General features: G+C 40.3%; 1 protein-coding gene across 2 annotated transcripts in view; it reads right to left on the bottom strand.

The window, feature by feature from the left end:
• Positions 1-20,799, bottom strand: part of LOC128642402 (cytochrome P450 2K1) — a 316,728-nt gene that overhangs the window by 223,140 nt on the left and 72,789 nt on the right. For both annotated transcript variants that reach the window (XM_053695165.1, XM_053695166.1), the window contains exon 3: positions 11,949-12,098. In XM_053695165.1, coding sequence (XP_053551140.1) covers positions 11,949-12,098 — 150 coding nt within the window. The remainder of the gene's footprint in view (positions 1-11,948; positions 12,099-20,799) is intronic.

The raw sequence follows: 20,799 nt of genomic DNA, 5'->3' as shown, positions 1-20,799 counted from the left end.
AAATTATGCACATTGGGTCTAAAGACACAATCAATATTTTTTGTTTAAGAACCAATGAGACATAAATATGAAGTAAACCAGGGAGAAAAAAAGCGCATCACTTTGTTTACCACTTATAGTAATAAACCCCTAACGCACAAATGGAGATATTATCAGTCACACAGCTAAGAGATTAGTTTGAGGGAACACAAATACGTGTTAATTTGGTAGTTCAGCTTTTTCATCCACCTGTAATGTACACATTACCAAAAAGTACAACACATTAGATCTTTATCGTGTAAATCCCCAAAGTTAGCAACTTGTTTATTTTCAGTCCGAAGAGTGTAGTAAACTGTATTTGAGGGAAAGTCCTTAGCTGTCAGGGAGTTGTATGATATCTGCAAATTACATTTCAGTCCCCTCTATCAATATCATAACAAAGCTTGCTGGCACGGCACACTCATCACCCCCGCCCCCCTCCTCACCAGTCCTCCCGCCTGGTCACCCCTGCCCTGCTACCCCCTCCCTCCCTCCTCACCAGTCCTCTCTGCTCCGGCCTCCGGTGACTGTCCTGAGACTCCTCCTGACGCCTGTCTGATCTGCTGCGATGCCGACGATCCCACTCACACTGACTGCTCACTGCTGCAATCATGCGCGTCAGTCCTCACAGCCGCTCCTCACTGCCCTGGGAGGGAGATCATGTGCGCACGTGCATGTCTCCCTCCAATGTGCGGCAAGTCGGCTAACAGTCTAGGAAGGCGGGCAGCGGAAGTAAGGAAAACGTCACTTGACCTCGGCAAAAAGCCGGCTCACGTGACAGCAGAACGAAAACATTTTTTTTAAATTTACCGGAGAAAAAAATAAAAAAAAATTATGCAGTTGAAAGTGCCACTTTGCCGCCCCCCCAAATCTGCCGCCCTAGGCACTGGCCTTGTTGGCCTAGGGATAAATATGCCCCTGTCTGGAACAGTTCCTCCGTTGCTATGTCTCAGATCACCATAAAAATTGGTCTGAACTGTTACCTTGGGCAGAGTTTGCTCACAATAGTGCTATTAATCCTTCCTCCCAGTTATCCCCGTTCGAATTATGGGTTCCAACCATCCTTGTTGCCCAACTCATTCATGTCTCAGGGTATTCCGGCTTTGGAGGAACATCTCCGGCAACTCCGTTCCACGTGGGTGCAGATTCAGGATTGCCTTCATCATTCTATGCAGCGCCAAAAGTTCCAGGCTGATCGTAGGCGTCTGTCCGCACCTTCCTACCAGGTTGGTGAGAGGGTTTGGCTGTCCTCCCGCAACTTTAAAAAGGAAGGAATGAGAGAGCGCTGAAAGCAAAGGGGGAGACGCCACACCCACAAAAAACAGGATGATAACAATAATCCCCAGAAAAGTATTGAAAAGAGAGTATATAAATAAATAATGAGTCTTCCTGCGCTTAAGGCCAGATAAAATCTAATACTATAGCTCAATCTGTGGGGGTGGTAAAAGAAATTTCTTAAACAATATTTAAAATTCTATTTAATTCTAGTACATAAAATCACTATTTTGAATATATAAAATTCATATGATACATATATAGATGCATAAAAGAAGTTAGTATATAGGGTGAATTAGTGTAAAGATATTAGGAATAAATTATAGCAAAACACAACTAATATCAGCACAATGTAATTAAAGTTAAAGCACACTTAAAAGGTTAAAACAAGCAATCTTAGCTTATAGTAGTAGCTGCACAAAGTACAAAGCAAGCTGTTATAATGCAGCACACAATGAGAGCAGAAATAGGGTTATAATTCCTTTGGATTCGTGCTGTTATTTTAAACAGCCTGTATGCAAACAGATATAGCTATAGCGAAAGCAGTCAAAGTTTTGCATAAAATAAAATTTAGATTATTTACGAAAGCAATAGCAAGCAAAAGCGTTATGCAGATGGTGAAAATGATTTATATCCCCTTTGGGCAGATCTGAAAGTTTTTTATCTTTTGTAAGTAAATTCTCTGCTAGGTTTATAGATACTCCTCCGGAAATACTCCTTAGGGTTATTCTATAGAATGTAAATAACACCTTATCTTGGAAGTATGCTGGTGTTGTAGTGTACAAAATGATGATCCAAACTTACAGTTTAAAATGCCTTGAGCTACTAAATATAGCTGGACGCCTTCCCTGGCGTTTGTTGAAGAGTTTCTCGTCCGGTCCCTTATCACAGGGAATATAAGCAGATGGTCTGACGTATCAGACTACGGTGGTAATTCCAGGTTTTCTTGGGCTTGCTCGGTATGACTGGGACGCCTTGCCTGGCGTTTGTCGAAATAAGTTCCGTCCGGTCCCTTCTCACAGGGAATCACAGCTGAGAGTCTGACGTCACAGACTATGGTGGCCTAGATGGGCCAAAAAGAAGCAACGCATTTCGGTTTACACCTTTCTCAAGCTTCTGGTTTGACGCTTAACTGTAGAGCTCCTTTAATATCGGAGCAGTTGGTCTGATTGGAGGACAAACGTTTGTGTGACTCTTATGCTTGCATTGATGGGATCCCCACTTTTGTGGGTTTACGGATATCCTATGAAGTGCATTAGTAGTAATATTCAAATAATATATGCTAAATTACAATATAAACGACTATGTTTTTGTGCAAACAATACAATATAAAAAACTATGTTTAATCGCAAATGGCTAAAAAAAAATTCATACTTTGTTGGCTGACTAAAGAGACATATAAAACAGACATATAAAACATCAAATTAGTACGAAATGAAAATAGAAGAAAAGAGAGGAAATTAGAGGAAAATTATATTAATTTTAAAAAAACGCAATAGATGGCGACGCAATTCTTATTTGGCAATAAAACAGATAAAAAATAAGACGAAAAATATAAAATATAAAATATTTGCTCCTTGTGTAATGGAGTGCTGTATTCATTTACAACGTACTGCATATAAATCTAATGGGCTCTTATTTATATGTATATATCCCATATATATACAAAGGAGAGAATGTCCTATGCTAGGAATTTCTTTTTCTTTTTCTGTTTTACTTAGGACATTCTCTCCTTAGGACATTCTCTCCTTTGTATATATATGGGATATATACATATAAATAAGAGCCCATTAGATTTATATGCAGTACGTTGTAAATGAAGACAGCACTCCGTTACACAAGGAGCAAATATTTTATATTTTATATTTTTCGTCCTATTTTGTGTCCTATTTTTCGTCTTATTTTTGATCTGTTTTATTGCCAAATAAGAATTGCGTGGCCATCTATTGCGTTTTTTTAAAATGAATATAATTTTCCTCTAATTTCCTCTCTTTTCTTCTATTTTCATTTCGTACTAATTTGATGTTTTATATGTCTGTTTTATATGTCTCTTTAGTCAGCCAACAAAGTATGATTTTTTTTTTAGCCATTTGCGATTAAACATAGTTTTTTATATTGTATTGTTTGCACACAAACATAGTCGTTTATATTGTAATTTAGCATATATTATTTGAATATTACTTCCAATGCACTTCATAGGATATCCGTAAACCCACAAAAGTGGGGATCCCATCAATGCAAGCATAAGAGTCACACAAACGTTTGTCCTCCAATCAGACCAACTGCTCCGATATTAAAGGAGCTCTACAGTTAAGCATCAAACCAGAAGCTTGAGAAAGGTGTAAACCGAAACGCGTTGCTTTTTTTGGGCCCATCTAGGCCACCATAGTCTGTGATGTAAGACTCTCAGCTGTGATTCTCTGTGAGAAGGGACCAGACGGAACTTATTTCGACAAACGCCAGGCAAGGCGTCCCAGTCATACCAAGCAAGCCCAAGGTAACCGTAGTCTGATACGTCAGACCATCTGCTTATATTCCCTGTGATAAGGGACCGGACGAGAAACTCTTCAACAAACGCCAGGGAAGGCGTCCAGCTATATTTAGTAGCTCAAGGCATTTTAAACTGTAAGTTTGGATCATCATTTTGTACACTACAACACCAGCATACTTCCAAGATAAGGTGTTATTTACATTCTATAGAATAACCCTAAGGAGTATTTCCGGAGGAGTATCTATAAACCTAGCAGAGAATTTACTTACAAAAGATAAAAAACTTTCAGATCTGCCCAAAGTGGATATAAATAATTTTCACCATCTGCATAACGCTTTTGCTTGCTATTGCTTTCGTAAATAATCTAAATTTTATTTTATGCAAAACTTTGACTGCTTTCGCTATAGCTATATCTGTTTGCATACAGGCTGTTTAAAATAACAGCACGAATCCAAAGGAATTATAACCCTATTTCTGCTCTCATTGTGTGCTGCATTATAACAGCTTGCTTTGTACTTTGTGCAGCTACTACTATAAGCTAAGATTGCTTGTTTTAACCTTTTAAGTGTGCTTTAACTTTAATTACATTGTGCTGATATTAGTTGTGTTTTGCTATAATTTATTCCTAATATCTTTACACTAAGTAACCCTATATACTAACTTCTTTTATGCCTCCCGCAACTTTAACCTTCAGGTGCCTTCCAATAAACTGGCTCCCCGTTATGTTGGTCCTTTTTGAATACTCAGATGGGTCAATCATGTGGCCTACGCTCTTGACCTTCCTCCTGCAATGCGCATCTCCAATGTTTTTCATGTCTCCCTCTTGAACCATTGGTTTGTAATCGGTTTACCACTGTGTTGCCTCATCCTCATCCTATCTCTGTTTAAAACCATGTAGAATATGAGGTCAGCAGCATTATTGACTCTCGTATGTCCAGGGGCCGCGTACAGTATTTGGTTCACTGGACGGGCTGATGTTCATGCTCCCGCCATCCTCCATGCCTTCCATGCCCGTTTCCCCAATAAGCCTTTTGTTCTCCCGTGGGGGAGGGGTCATTGAGGGGAGGGTACTGTCAGGGTTTTTTTCCCTGCTTTGGTTGCCATGTGCTGCTGGCAGCCATTTTACTTTCCTCTTACTGAATCTGGTACAGAGTGTCTGATGCTGCTCATTTCCTGCACGTCCTCTTATGGCCGGACTGGTGTACATCATCCGTGTGAGACAGGTTGCAGTCTCAGTATTGTGATGTCATCACTTATTATTTAAAGGGCCTCTGTTCAGTATGCTTTGCCCTTGCGTTTTCTCAGACCTGTTTGTGAGTTCCTGTGTTCCAGTTCCTGTGTATTTCCTGGCTGTCTGATGTCCCTCCTGGTTCCTGATCCCTGGCTTGTTCCTGACTCTGCTGTTCTCCTTGTTCCTGATTCTGGCTCGTCTGACTACTCGCTTTGGCTCCTGACTCGGCTCGTCTGACTACCAGCTCTGGTAGTCAGTAATAATAAGTTTTACATTTATAAGTTGTCTTAACAGAATGATAATAGGGTGGTCTTGAGAATTTATAACTGAAAAATGTTCTTTTTGTTTACTTTTATTTACACAGCATGGTAAGTATACAAATATCTATGATAAATATGGTTTAAATATTTTTTTTATTTTTTTTTTTAATTGGCAAAAAAACGTTTAAAATGTTAAAAAGCAAGGAAATTCCCAACTTAAACAGCTTCCGCCCTGGGTGCTTTGCATGACATCATCAACGACATCACTGATTACATCACACTTGACATTGATGATGACTAGTGACATCACCTATGATATCAGTGATACAATCCCGCACAATGTAAAATACTTGTGGTGCAAATCTGTCTGAGGCTTCACACCAAAACCTCCATTTCATACATATAAAGTCCAAAAGACAGCAGCACTCACTAATATCTTCCAAAGCTTTGGAAGATATTGGTGAGTGCTGCTGTCTTTTGGAGACAGAGAAAGTGGGGAGGGGGGAGAGAGGGAAGAGAAAGAGAGGTGAGAGAAAGATAGAGAGAGAGAGAGAGAGATAGAGAAACATAGAGAGAGGGGAGAAAAAGAGGGGAGAAAAAGAAAGGGGGAAAAGAGAGAGGAGAAAGAGAGAGAAAGGTGGGCGGAGAGAGAGAGAGGAGAAAGAAAGAGCGGAGAAAGAGAGAGAGAGAGAGGTGAAAGAAAGAGAGAATAGAGAGAGAGAGGAGACAAAGAGATAGGAGAAAGAGGGAGAGGGGGTGAGAGAGAGGGGAGAAAGAAAGAGAGGGGAGAGAGGGGGGGAGAGAGAGTGCAAGAGAGAGAGGAGATAGAGAGAGGGTGAGAAAGAGAGGGGGAGAGAGGGGGAGAGAGAGAGAGAGAGAGAGAGAGAGAGGAGAACGAGAGAGGAGAAAGAGAGAGAGAGAGGGGAGAGAGAGGGGGAGAGAGGGGAGAGAGAGGGGGAGAGAGGGGGAGAGAGGAGAAAGAGAAGGGGGAGAGAGGAGAAAGAGAAGGGGGGAGAGAGAGAGAGGAGAAAGAGAGATAAAGGGTAGAGAAAGAGAGGGGAGAAAAAGATAGAGAAAGAGGAGATGGGGCAAGGGAAAGAGAGGGGAGAGAAATATGGAGAGAGAGGTGAGAAAGGGAGAGGAGAGAAAGAGAAGGAAAGAGAGGGAAGAGAGGGAGAAGAAAGGGGGGAGAAAGAGAGATAGAGATAGATAGAGAGAGAGGAGAGAGGGGAAATAGAGAAATATATCCCATTGCTACTTTGTTCCAGAACATGCCATTAGGTCCCTGCTGTAAGTAACACCAAATTAAGCTTGCTAACATCACAGGGTTTTAATACATACTGATAATATTATCAAAGAGATATAACCCCCAAATAACATGAGTTTGCATGAAACTATACACAGAGATAATGTCATTGGTACTGTCCAGTCAACTGTGGGTGCTTACACACAGTTCAATTCCGTACTGATGTCAATAAATGATATCACACAGTACCTCCCTGGTCATACACTTTATAATTATATTATGAACTTTATAACATAGAGACATAGATATTGACGGCAGATAAGAGCCATAGGCCCAGCAAGTCTGCCCGATATTTCCTAAAAGTTTAAACTTATCTAGTTCGTAGGATAACCTTATGCTTGTCCCAGGCATTCTTAAAGTCCCCCACAGTGTTTGTCATTACTACCTCTTGTGGAAGTTTATTCCAAGAATCAATCTCCCTTTCTGTAACAAAGTGCTTCCTCAAATTACTCCTGAATATGCTACCCTTCAGCTTGAGATCATGACCCCTTGTTCTTAGAATATGCGTTCGGGTTTGTACGCTTGTAGGGTGATAGGTTTTTTCCACTTTTTTTTGCTCCATTGACTTCTACTGGGGAATAGGTTATTGCACAACCAATATTCAAAATTAGCCTTTTTATGAGCATCGGGTTAGCACGCAAGCGAAAACAGTTTACTTTCAACTTGTTAAACGAGCACAACCTGACACGCACAAAAAGCTTACTTCTAGAGCAGTTAAAGGGGCAATGTACCCAATTTTTTTATTGTGTGATTCAGGCAGAGCATGCAATTTAAAGCAACTTTCTAATTTACTCCTATTATAAATTTTTCTTCATTCTCTTGCGGCTAGATTTGGAGTTTTGCGGCCAAAGGGGTGCGTTAGCTACGCGTGCTTTTTTTCCCCCGCACCTTTTAAATACCTCTGGTATTTAGAGTTCACAGAAGGGCTGCGTTAGGCTCCAAAAAGGGAGCATAGAGCATAATTTACCGACACTGCAACTCTAAATACCAGCGGTGCTTACGGACGCGGCCATCTTAAAAAACGTGCTCGTGCACGATTCCCCCATAGGAAACAATGGGTTATTTTGAGCTGAAAAAAAACCTAACACCTGCAAAAAAGCAGCGTTCAGCTCCTAACGCGGCCCCATTGTTTCCTATGGGGAAACACTTCCTAAGTCTGCGCCTAACACCCTAACATGTACCCCGAGTCTAAACATCCCTAACCTTACACTTATTAACCCCTAATCTGCCCCCTGCATTATATTATTAACCCCTAATCTGCCGCTCCGTACACCGCCGCAACCTACATTATATCTATGTACCCCTAATCTGCTGCCCCTAACACCGCCAACCCCTATATTATATTTATTAACCCCTAATCTGCCCCCCAAAACGTCGCCACCACCTGCCTACAATTATTAACCCCTAATCTGCCGACCGGACCTCACCGCTACTCTAATAAAGTTATTAACCCCTAATCCGCCTCAATAACCCTATAATAAATAGTATTAACCCCTAATCTGCCCTCCCTAACATCACCGACACCTAACTTCAAGTATTAACCCCTAATCTGCCGACCGGACCTCGCCGCTACTCTATTAAATGTATTAACCCCTAAAGCTAAGTCTAACCCTAACACTAACACGCCCCTAAGTTAAATATAATTTTTATCTAACAAAATAAATGAACTCTTATTAAATTAATTAATCCTATTTAAAGCTAAATACTTACCTGTAAAATAAACCCTAATATAGCTACAATATAAATTATAATTATATTGTAGCTATTTTAGGATTAATATTTATTTCACAGGCAACTTTGTATTTATTTTAACCAGGTACAATAGCTATTAAATAGTTAATAACTATTTAATAGTTACCTAGTTAAAATAATTACAAAATTACCTGGAAAATAAATCCTAACCTAAGTTACAATTAAACCTAACACTACACTATCAATAAATTAATTAAATACAATACCTACAAATAAATACAATTAAATAAACTAACTAAAGTACAAAAAATAAAAAAGAACTAAGTTACAAAAAATAAAAAAATATTTACAAACATTAGAAAAATATTACAACAATTTTAAGCTAATTACACCTACTCTAAGGCCCCTAATAAAATAACAAAGCCCGCCAAAATAAAAAATGCCCTACCCTATTCTAAAATAAAATTAGAAAAGCTCTTTTACCTTACCAGCCCTTAAAAGGGCCTTTTGCGGGGCATGCCCCAAAGAAAACAGCTCTTTTGCCTGGAAAAAAAAAACATACAATACCCCCCACCCAACATTACAACCCACCACCCACATACCCCTAATCTAACCCAAACCCCCCTTAAATTAACCTAACACTAAGCCCCTGAAGATCTTCCTACCTTATCTTCACCACGCCGGGCATCACCGATCCGTCCAGGCTCCGATGTCTTGATCCAAGCCCAAGCGGGGGCTGAAGACGTCCATCCTTTGACTGAAGTCTTGATCAGTCGCCGGCTGAAGAAGTCCATCATCGGGCAGAAGTCTTCATCCTATGTGGGCAGAAGAGGAGATCCGGACCGGTAGACATCATCATCCAAGCGGCATCTTCTATGTTCTTCCATCCGACGACTAGCGGCTCCATCTTCAAGACCTCCGGCGCGGATCCATCCTCTTCTTCCGACGACTAGACGACGAGTGAAGGTTCCTTTAAGGGACGTCATCCAAGATGGCGTCCCTCAAATTCCGATTGGCTGATAGGATTCTATCAGCCAATCGGAATTAAGGTAGGAAAAATCTGATTGGCTGATGGAATCAGCCAATCAGATTCAAGTTCAATCCGATTGGCTCATCCAATCAGTCAATCGGATTGAACTTGAATCTGATTGGCTGATTCCATCAGCCAATCAGAATTTTCCTACCTTAATTCCTATTGGCTGATAGAATCCTATTAGCCAATCAGAATTCGAGGGACGCCATCTTGGATGACGTCCCTTAAAGGAACCTTCATTCGTCGTCTAGCCGTCGGAAGAAGAGGATGGATCCGCGCTGGAGGTGTTGAAGATGGAGCCGCTCGTCGTCGGATGGAAGAACATAGAAGATGCCGCTTGGATGATGATGTCTACCGGTCCGGATCTCCTCTTCTGCCCGCATAGGATGAAGACTTCTGCCCGATGATGGACTTCTTCAGCCGGCGCTTGGATCAAGACTTCAGTCTGAGGATGGACGTCTTCAGCCCCCGCTTGGGCTTGGATCAAGACATCGGATAATTTATATTGTAGCTATATTAGGGTTTATTTTACAGGTAAGTATTTAGCTTTAAATAGGATTAATTAATTTAATAAGAGTTAATTTATTTCGTTAGATAAAAATTATATTTAACTTAGGGGGGTGTTAGTGTTAGGGTTAGACTTAGCTTTAGGGGTTAATACATTTAATAGAGTAGCGGTGAGGTCCGGTCGGCAGATTAGGGGTTAATAATTGTAGGTAGGTGGCGGCGACGTTTTGGGGGGCAGATTAGGGGTTAATAAATATAATATAGGGGTCGGCGGTGTTAGGGGCAGCAGATTAGGGGTACATAAGGATAACGTAGGTGGCGGCGGTGTGCGGTCGGCAGATTAGTGGTAAAAAAAGTTTAATAGAGTGGCGGCGATGTGGGGGGACCTCGGTTTAGGGGTACATAGGTAGTTTATGGGTGTTAATGTACTTTAGAGCACAGTAGTTAAGAGCTTTATGAACCGGAGTTAGCCCAGAAAGCTCTTAACTCCTGGCTTTTTGCTGCGGCTGGAGTTTTGTCGTTAGATTTCTAACGCTCACTTCAGCCAAGACTCCAAATACCGGCGTTAGAAAGATCCCATTGAAAAAGATAGGATATGCAATTGACGTAAGGGGATCTGCGGTATGGAAAAGTCGCGGCTGGAAAGTGAGCGTTAGACCCTTACCTACACGACTCTAAATACCAGCGGTAGCCCAAAACCAGCGTTAGCAGCCTCTAACGCTGGTTTTGACGGCTAACGCAGAACTCTAAATCTAGGCGTATGTATCTTTAGTTGAAATGCAAGAATGTAAGTTTAGATGGTGGCCCATTTTTGGTGAACAACCTGGGTTGTTCTTGCTGATTGGTGGATAAATTCACCCACCAATAAACAAGTGCTGTCCAAAAATTCCCTGGCTCCTTAGCTTAGGTGCCTTTTTAAAAAAAATAAAGATAGCAAGAGAACAAAGAAAATTGACAATAGGATTAAATAAGAAAGTTGCTTAAACTCGCATGCTCTATCTGAATCACAAAAGAAAACATTTGGGTTCAGTGTCCCTTTAACACTAGTGTGGGAACATTAAATAGTGCTTCACTTGTAATCTGGCCTTTAGTGTTTAATATCACTGAAAATTGTGTTTTTTTGTTTTAAGAACTGGATGCACAGACTGCAGGTTTCACAAACCTTATCTTGCCTTACATATAATTTGCTAATGTCCCTAAATATTTTTCCACAGAAATTATACAATAAGGAACTATAAAACAATGGAGTTGTTGCTTAGGAATTAACAGTGACAAGAATTATCTACTCTAGTAACAAGTCCAAAGGGTCTTATAGAAACAAAGTTGTGTGTGGAGTGAAATTTGTCTATTGAAAACAATTGCAGTAAACAAGGTGTCAATGTGTCAAAAAATGTTCACAGTTCACACTCACACTGTATGTTAATTTATTGCAAGACTGCAGAAAAAAATTCTAATTAAAAGTGTTTGGTTGGTATTTTTATAACACATTTTGCTATTGCATTCTCTATATTTGGCTATAATCCAGGTAATACAAGATCAACAAGTACATTAATCGTGTTTCTTATATTATATTTTATTAGGAGACGCTATAATCTATATTGGAAACTGCATAAGTCTGAGGTAGCAAAATGTTGCTTATCATTGATTGCCGTTATTTTATCTTAATAATGCTTGGGGGAGGGGGGTCACATGAAAAATAATTCAGACTTATTTTTATACAGAGTGTTGTTTTATGATTATAGAGAGCAGGGCCGCCCTTAGCATCTGCGGGGCCCTGGGCAAGACAACATTGTGGCTTCCCCTCAACCTAGACCTACTACTCCCCTCTCTCTGTATGCTCTGCCCCAAGATTCAGTGTCCTCTATAAAAAGAATATCACAATATATATTACACCTTTTGATACCATAAACTCTTCTCCATAAACTAAATACAGGCTGTACATTGAACCTTTTCATACCCTTACCCCTAACACTGCATGACCCCCCCCCCCCCCAAAGTACTGGGCCCTAAGGCAGGAAAACACTCTCATCCTGCCCAGAGATAACATTACATACTATTCCCATTTTTTAGGGACTAAGCACCCTGACAACCCTATTTCTTAAAATTACACAAATCTATAGATATTTAAAGCTTACCATTGTAGGATTCCAAATGTGTGAGTAAAGGGTGTAATTCATCTTGAATTCTGCTTTGTATTGTCTTCTTTCCCATTCCAAAGTCTCGTAGGGTTGAGAGTGTAAACCTTCTCATTATTTTCCATGATTCTCCATGTCCAAATACAATACCTGAATATAACAAAATAGAACAAGGTTATAAGTCTCACAAAACAGCACAACTTCCCATACATAACTCCACTGCTTTAGTTGGTGTTAACTTTTCATTGATAATTCTAGCGTTTTCTTTCACAAAGCTTCTGAAATCTGATCTTTGAAATCAGTTAAATTATTTTTCTCTCCATCTATAATGTGCTATATAAATTATACTATGCCTCTAGGACTAAATGTATCACAGCACATGTTAATTACCACCATAGGCATCAACGGTAGAGAGCAAGAAGGTGCATGGCAATATGTCTGCAGGCAGGTTCTGCATAGTCATTAAGAGCGCTAAACTCAGCACCACAGTGACTTAGAGGGACCTGTGACCTCATTGGAATGATGACAATCTTTTCTTCCAACTAAAGTATCGCCTGAGAAAATGCAAATAAACATGGTAGAGTTCTTTAGCTAAATACATTTATGAGACTACTTAAAACAGGAGAATTTCCTCTCTTAAATGATGGATCACTTGACTCCTTAGACAGTGGTCAATGTAAAAACTACAATTTCTTTGTCCATTATACAACAGACAAAAAAATAAAAAGTCTGCATCTTCCACACTTAGCCCTGCTTTTAACAATTGAGACTCGCCTCGGATTGGCAGGGCATCCGCTTACCTTCAAAGCCCTGTAAATTAAAAAGTCCTACAGGTAGGCCTGCCGCTCCCCATCTCACCCTTAAAAAGGCCAGCACAAACTACAAGTGAGGCCCTCCACAGCAGCTACTATAATGTGGCCAACTTCACTACGCCAAAACTACAAAGCTGGCTTCTGATCCCCATAATAACAGCTACCTATATGAAAAAACTTCTCTCACATCCTGAAATACACAGAGTCATATAAATAGAAATAGCACACATGCCTCTTAGACCCCCCTAAGGATTCAGAGCTCCCCAGGTATGTAATGGTAAAATTACATACATTCTCCAACAAGGAAGATCTGCTGCGAGCATCGAGACAACAGCAAACTATTAATATGGACAAAATTAAAATTGATATAAAAATATCAAAGGGGGCACACAAAAAAGCTAAATAGTAAAAGTGATTGAATAAGCAATTAATAAATAGAACTGCCATACAGTGGATATAAATACAATCAAAAAGTCAGAAATCCTAGGAGGAAAACACAATTTATGCTTACCAGATAAATTCCTTTTCTTCCTGGCAGGGAGAGTCCATGACTTAATTCCTTACTGTTGGGAAATACAACACCTGGCCATCAGGAGGGGACAAAGACACCCCAGCCAAAGTCTTAAGTATCCCTCCCACTTCCTCTATCCCCCAGTCATTCAGCCAAGTTATTCTGCAAACTATTAACCCCTTAACGACACACGTCGTACAGGGTACATCAGACACAAACTGGTCGTTAAAGACCAACGACGTACCCTGTACGTCGTTAGGGGTTTAAAGCGGCTCCCATTTACTTTCAAGGTATTGCCATGATGCCTCGATATTGAGGCATCACTGCAATACCTTTTTTCAAACATTGATGCAGACAGAGCCACTCTGAGGCCCTCTCTGTATTGGCCAGCGATGGTGCAATCATTGGTGGGTGGGAGCTGCTGCAGGGAGGCAGGTGGGCGGCCATCACTGGGGGAATGACGACAGAGGTGGGTGGGATCACACGTGGGGTAGCGCCGGGAGCGTGCACGGGGCGGATGCTGGAGCGCGCAAGGGGCTGGAGCGAGTGGGAACCCTACACTAGGGAACAGTGTAAATGGAAGGAGGTAGAGAGGAGGGGGAACATTTTTATCTAAGGGAATAAATTAAAAAAATAAAATTAAAATTTGTATGCAAATTTGGTACTGGATCCTACACAGCAGAATACACATTTTTTTAATAAAAAAAAAAAAAAATCCTTTTATGTTAGTACTGGCAGACTTTCTGCCAGTACTTGAGATGATGGGGACAATTGTGACGTGGGGGAGGGAAGAGAGCTGTTTGAGAGGGGTCAGGGAGGGATCAGGGGGTGGGATGTGTCAGGTGGGAGGCTGATCTCTATACTAAAGCTAAATCTCTACACTAAAGCTAAAATTAACCCTACAAGTTACCTAATTAACCCCTTTACTGCTGGGCATAATACAAGTGTGGTGCGCAGCGGCATTTAGCAGCCTTCTAATTACCAAAAAGCAATGCCAAAGCCATATATGTCTGCTATTTCTGAACAAAGGGGATCCCAGAAAAACATTTACAACCATTTGTGTCATAATTGCACAAGCTGTTTTAAATAATTTCAGTGTGAAACCTAAAGTTTGTGAAAAAGTGAACATTTTGTTTATTTGATCGCATTTGGCAGTGAAATGGTAGCATGAAATATACCAAAATGGGCCTAGATCAATACTTTGGGTTGTCTACTACACTACACTAAAGCTAAAATTAACCCTACAAGCTCCCTAATTAACCCCTTCACTGCTGGGCATAATACACGTGTGGTGCGCAGCGGCATTTAGCGGCTTTCTAATTACCAAAAAGTAACGCCAGAGCCATAAATGTCTGCTATTTCTGAATAAAGGAGATCCCAAAGAATAATTGCACAAGCTGTTTGTGAATAATTTCAATGAGAAACCTAAAGTTTGTGAAAAAGTTTGTGAAAAAGTGGACGATTTTTTAAAATTTGATCGCATTTGGGCGATGAAATGGTGGCATCCCAAAGAATAATTGCACAAGCTGTTTGTAAATAATTTCAATGAGAAACCTAAAGTTTGTGAAAAAGTTTGTGAAAAAGTTGATTTTTTTTAATTTGATCGCATTTGGGCGGTGAATTGGTGGCATGAAATGTACCAAAATGGACAAACCAAAAAAGAGAGAGTCCCAACTAGACTTTATATACTAAGCCCCACTGTGGTTTGGACCGGAAACACAAACTTTAAATGTGGAACTCTGGATTTTATCAAGTAGTTACACCTTAGGATTCATAAGTAAATTGTTGACTTATTCCAATTCATGCCCATTTTACATTTCTTTGATAGAGATTAAATGTCTTTATAACTACAACCGCCAGATGATAGTAAGAATGAATCAAATAAAATATCCAGTTCTATAAACCTTTCCGTAATGCACACTCTCACAATGACAAAGTTCTTTTCAATCAACAGTTCAAAGTACCACTCCACGGCTTTATATCACCCCAGAAATAAAACAGGAGAAGCTAAACGTATCTCACCAGTTATTCGCACGCTCTTCCAGACCTCAGTCTGTCCACCACCGCAGATCGAGCGGCGTCCTTCTGCTGACGGGGAATACCTGTGGCTTGTAGCGCTTGGTTGTTCAAACAAAACAGTTCCGTTGCGTGTCCAACGTGTCGACCCGGCTCCTGTCCAATGAACGCCCAGTATAGTGACGTATCCTGCGTGTCACCACCGGCACAGGCCAGGGGCATATTCAAGATATCAGGGGCGTACTGGCGTTATCCTGCAGTACCCCAAAGGCTGCAACTGATCACCCAAGGCAAGGAACTTGTATTGACAGTTGAAAGCGGGGGCATAAACGGAAGGTTTAAAAAGTCATATAGTACTGGCAAGGTTGTGTTATATAGGTAGGGTTTCAAATTACCATAGGTGAAACTTCCGAAGAGGGAAAAACAGCTTTCCTTTACCTCCTCACAGATAGTCGATCCGATGGGCTTATGCAGAAAGTACTGGCTAGTGGTAAAATGGCATTATCAAAAAAATCAGGAATAAGCCAAGCACCAATAAGTAAAAATAAAACTTAGAACTTTATTTTGACATTTAAAACGAAGAATTAAAGCGATAGAGAGTATGGGTAACCCCCAATAAAGACTAACGCGTTTCGGCTAGGAGAGCCGTACTCATAGTCCCTAAAACCATTGAAAACACACTGACTTAAATACCCAGTGTTACATCATGATAGGTTGGACAGTTAATTGAAATTTAAAGGTATATTCTCTATCGTAGTTTCACATCATATAGTGTTTTATTCAGCATATTGCTAGATATTGGAATTACCTTACAAAATTCCTTTAAGTGTCCAAAAAGGGGGGGATTTAGGGTTGATCATGTTTGTATAAATTTAAATTCATTTATAAAGTATTAACAACAAATTGTACCTTACTATAGGATTATTTACATCAGTAAAAAGATCAGTATACATATGGTTTACAAACTGCATCATGAACCTAGATATACAAAATATAATAAAGATACATGAAAAATGATAATGAAAAAAGTATATTCTATGTGTATACACCATCCAAAGGATCCTAATGCACCCTAACAAATATCCAAAAGTGTCTGTACATAATAATAATAAAAAATTATATATATATACTCAAATCCTAAAATTGAGCCTATGACAAGAGATATGGCCAAAAAGTCCAAATTTATCTAATTGTTTTTCAATACCTAAAAGATTGAGAAATATGTGAATGGAAAAATAGAACCAAAGTTGTGTACATATGTACTAATTTGTATATATTTTTATAACTGAGCCTATGACTAGAAACTATACTACATATTGACAATTGATCTCTAGACCGATCAAAAGTAAAACGAAAATAAGTCTAACAAGGACACTCACAGGGGATACATATCCTTTTGGAATGTTATCACGACCAATGGTTGATAAAGTCGTATTCGGAATTCAGGCCCCCAGGTCTCTTAGTTTGGAGCCTGAAAATCCAATACATTTCCTGCCTTGAAAGGACCTTAAAGCTGTCTCCCCCTCTCTTCTGGGGTTGGACTTTTTCAATAATCGTCCACTTATGTGAACTACAATCCTTGTCATGTTTTTGGACAAAATGGGTCACTAATGTGGTACTACTCTTGCCCACCCGGATAGTGGACAAATGTTCGCGTATCCTTGAGCGAACATCCCTGGTGGTCAGACCCACATATTGCAGATTACACTCCTCGCACCAGAGGAGGTAAACACAGTATGTGGACTTGCAGTTCACACAAGAGGAAATATCAAAAATTTCCCCTGTGACCATTGAGGAAAAAGTGTTACCTACTTGTACGTGTTCACATGCTTTGCATTGTGAGTATCCGCACCTGTATGTTCCTCTGTGTCTAAGCCAGGAAGAAGTACCTGTAGCTGGAGTAGCTCTTTTTAATTGGGAAGGGGAAACAAGATTACCTATTGTTTTATTTCTCCTGTAGGAAAACCTACAGCCTTTCTTCACCGTCTCTGTGAGGGCATCATCTGCCACCAACAACCGAAAATGATTTCGGACTATGTTGCAGATCTGTGGGTATTGGACTGAATAATATGTTACAAAGGTAAGTGTATTTTCAGAACTTTTATTAGGAATTTGTTTGTCTTGAAGGAGACTTCCTCGTGGGATGCTATCTACTTCCTTTCTGGCTCTTTTGATGACTTTTCTATTGTACCCCCGTTGTTGCAGACGTTTCTCCAGATCATCCGCATGTGTGGCATAACTTTGGGATAAGGTACAGTTGCGTTTAATACGCACAAACTGGCCTTTGGCCACTGAATAGGGCATATGTTTAGGATGGCAACTTTTGGCGTGTAAGAGGCTGTTTCCTGAGATGGGCTTCCTATACACCTGTGAGGATACCCTCCCAGAGGACCAGCCCCTTAGTTCCAAATCCAAATAGTGTACCCAGGTTGGGCTATACTCGAATGTGAATCTTAGATTCACCTCATTGAGGCCCAAATAGTCAGCAAAATCCTGCGCTTGTTCTTTAGTACCCTTCCATATAAATAGAAGATCATCTATATAGCGAATATACAGTTTAATTTTCGATCTGAAGGGGTTCCTAGCCGCATAAACGTGGGACCGCTCCCACCAACCCATGAACAGGTTGGCGTAAGTGGGGGCGAATTTGGCCCCCATTGCAGTCCCACGTCTCTGCAGGTAGAATTCCCCCTCAAACCGAAAATAGTTATGAGAGAGCAGGAATTTAGTGACATTAAGAACAAAGGAGATGAATGGCTCACTGTGGGTAGTTCCCTCTTCCAGAAAATATGCGACTGCCTGAATACCCCATTCATGTGGTATCATTGAATATAGGGACACAACATCCACAGTGAGCCACCCAAAATCCTGCTCCCAGGGTACCTTTTCTACCAAGTTCAATACTTGTTTAGAATCCCTGACATAGCTGGGGAGAGACTTAACCAGGGGTTGGAGTATTCCGTCCAGCCACTCAGAGAGATGTTCCAGCATAGACCCTATGCCATTCACTATGGGTCTACCCTGGACATTCTCTAGTGACTTGTGCACCTTCGGAAGATGATGGAACAAGGGGATGACCGGATGTTCTACAAAAAGATATTTGGAAGTCTTGTCATCTAACAGTCCATCCTCCACTGCTCCATCTAGAAGGTGCACAAGTTCTCTCTGGAAAGTGTGTGTGGGGTCTTGTTTCAAATGTTCGTAATTTTCTACATTTTCTAATTGTCTCAGGGCTTCCTTAATGTAGTCAGACCTGTTTAGGAGGACCACTGAGCCCCCCTTGTCCGCCTGCTTGATAACCACATCTGGGTTCTCTTCCAAAGCCTTAAGGGCTTTCCTTTCATTCAGTGACATATTACTCGGAGTGTTTACCTGTGACAAGGTTAATTGCCTTAAGTCAGATTCCACCCTTCTATAAAAGGTCTCTATGATGTTACCCCTACTTTGGATAGGGTAGAATGTGGAGGGATTTCTGTACTTTCTAACCCTATCTGGGTTCTGCTGTTCCATATTTGATGTTCCCTCTCTCTCTAATTCCCTTAAGGTAATCAGATCACATGTTTCCAAAAAATCTAGTTCCTGAAGAGGACCCCCCTGAGTTGGTGCGAATCCAGTTGCTATCTCTTGTTCTGAGTTTGCCCTTGAAAAATGTTTACGCAACGTCAAATTACGAATAAACTTATTTAAATCCAACATTGTCTTAAATAAATTAAAGTTTACTGTGGGTACAAAACCCAGACCAAGTGATAGCACTCTTTCCTCGTAATTACTTAAGATGTGGTTAGATAGGTTTATGACGGTATGTATTTCGACGGGGCTCTTGTCTGGCGGGATGGGTATCTCCCTTGTTGGGGTCCCTGTGGATTCATACCTCCCCCTTCCCGGAGATGGTGTCCTACCTGAAAAACCTGCTCCAACTGTACCAGCTCATCATCTCTATTCTGAGCTGCTGCAGATTGGGCAGGGGGGTAGGGATGGTTAACTGTGGGTTGGTATCTTATTTGTTGATTTGGTTGACCCCTAGAGCGAGAAGAGTTATATATTACTCTACCTCTCCTTGATCCTGCCCTACCACCCATCCTATGCTGTTGATATGTGTGACCCCCATTCCTATTAAATTCAGTATTCATGCTCACAACTTCTTGAGAAAAATTACTCCCATCCTCATTCTCTGATTGTGTACTATCTCCACCAGAATCTGCCTCACTTTCAGAAAAAGTTACAGTTCTTCTGCCCCTGGATCTTCTCCTCCTACCCCGTCTACCCCCTCTGTTGAAATTTTGAGATCTCCTAAATTGGGATCTTTGGCTCTTGTTCCAAATATAGATTTTGTTGCTGTCATAATCTGCCTTGTCCCTGATGAATTTGGTATGTTTAATATTAACTATCTCATTTTTCACTTCTTGTATGGTACGCTGTAATACCTTATCAAAATTAGGATAATCCACTGTGCTAGAATAGGCATTTAACAACAATTGCACTTCCACAATCTCAGATCTTACAGATGTTAACATTTTGGACTTATAAGTAATCAACAATTTCATCAACCTGAAAGAGCAATCATTAAGCACAGTGTTCCACATATCTATAAATTCAGAGTCCTCAGTTTCAAAAGTAGGGAATTTGTTAACTCTTAGTCCCCTTGGTATCATATTAAGGGCAGAGTATTTCTCCAAAGTCCATATGTCCCATTTTAGCTTTTTCTCTTTGATTAACAAACGTTCCATATCGTCAAAAAGCATAGGTAAGTCAAAATTATTTCTATCCTTTGAAAATATTTGATCAACCTCTCTGTTATCCCCATCTCTTTCATCCGCTTTTTTAAGTGAGAAAAATATCATCACTGTTTCTTCTTGAGCTTGCTGCATATTGAAATATCTAGTTGGTTCCAGTGGCTTACCACCTGCCACCAAAATGAACAAACCAAAAAAGAGAGAGTCCCAACTAGACTTTATATACTAAGCCCCACTGTGGTTTGGACCGGAAACACAAACTTTAAATGTGGAACTCTGGATTTTATCAAGTAGTTACACCTTAGGATTCATAAGTAAATTGTTGACTTATTCCCCTTTTTGGACACTTAAAGGAATTTTGTAAGGTAATTCCAATATCTAGCAATATGCTGAATAAAACACTATATGATGTGAAACTACGATAGAGAATATACCTTTAAATTTCAATTAACTGTACAACCTATCATGATGTAACACTGGGTATTTAAGTCAGTGTGTTTTCAATGGTTTTAGGGACTATGAGTACGGCTCTCCTAGCCGAAACGCGTTAGTCTTTATTGGGGGTTACCCATACTCTCTATCGCTTTAATTCTTCGTTTTAAATGTCAAGATAAAGTTCTAAGTTTTATTTTTACTTATTGGTGCTTGGCTTATTCCTGATTTTTTTGATGTACCAAAATGGGCCTAGATCAATACTTTGGGTTGTCTACTAAAAAAAATATACACATGTCAAGGGATATTCAGGGATTCCTGACAGATATCTGTGTTCCATTGTAACT

Source organism: Bombina bombina, chromosome 11 (assembly GCF_027579735.1).
Source record: "Bombina bombina isolate aBomBom1 chromosome 11, aBomBom1.pri, whole genome shotgun sequence".
Classification (NCBI taxonomy): domain Eukaryota; kingdom Metazoa; phylum Chordata; class Amphibia; order Anura; family Bombinatoridae; genus Bombina; species Bombina bombina.
The sequence above is the reverse complement of the archived record's forward strand: the minus strand, read 5'-3'. Positions and strand labels throughout refer to the sequence as shown.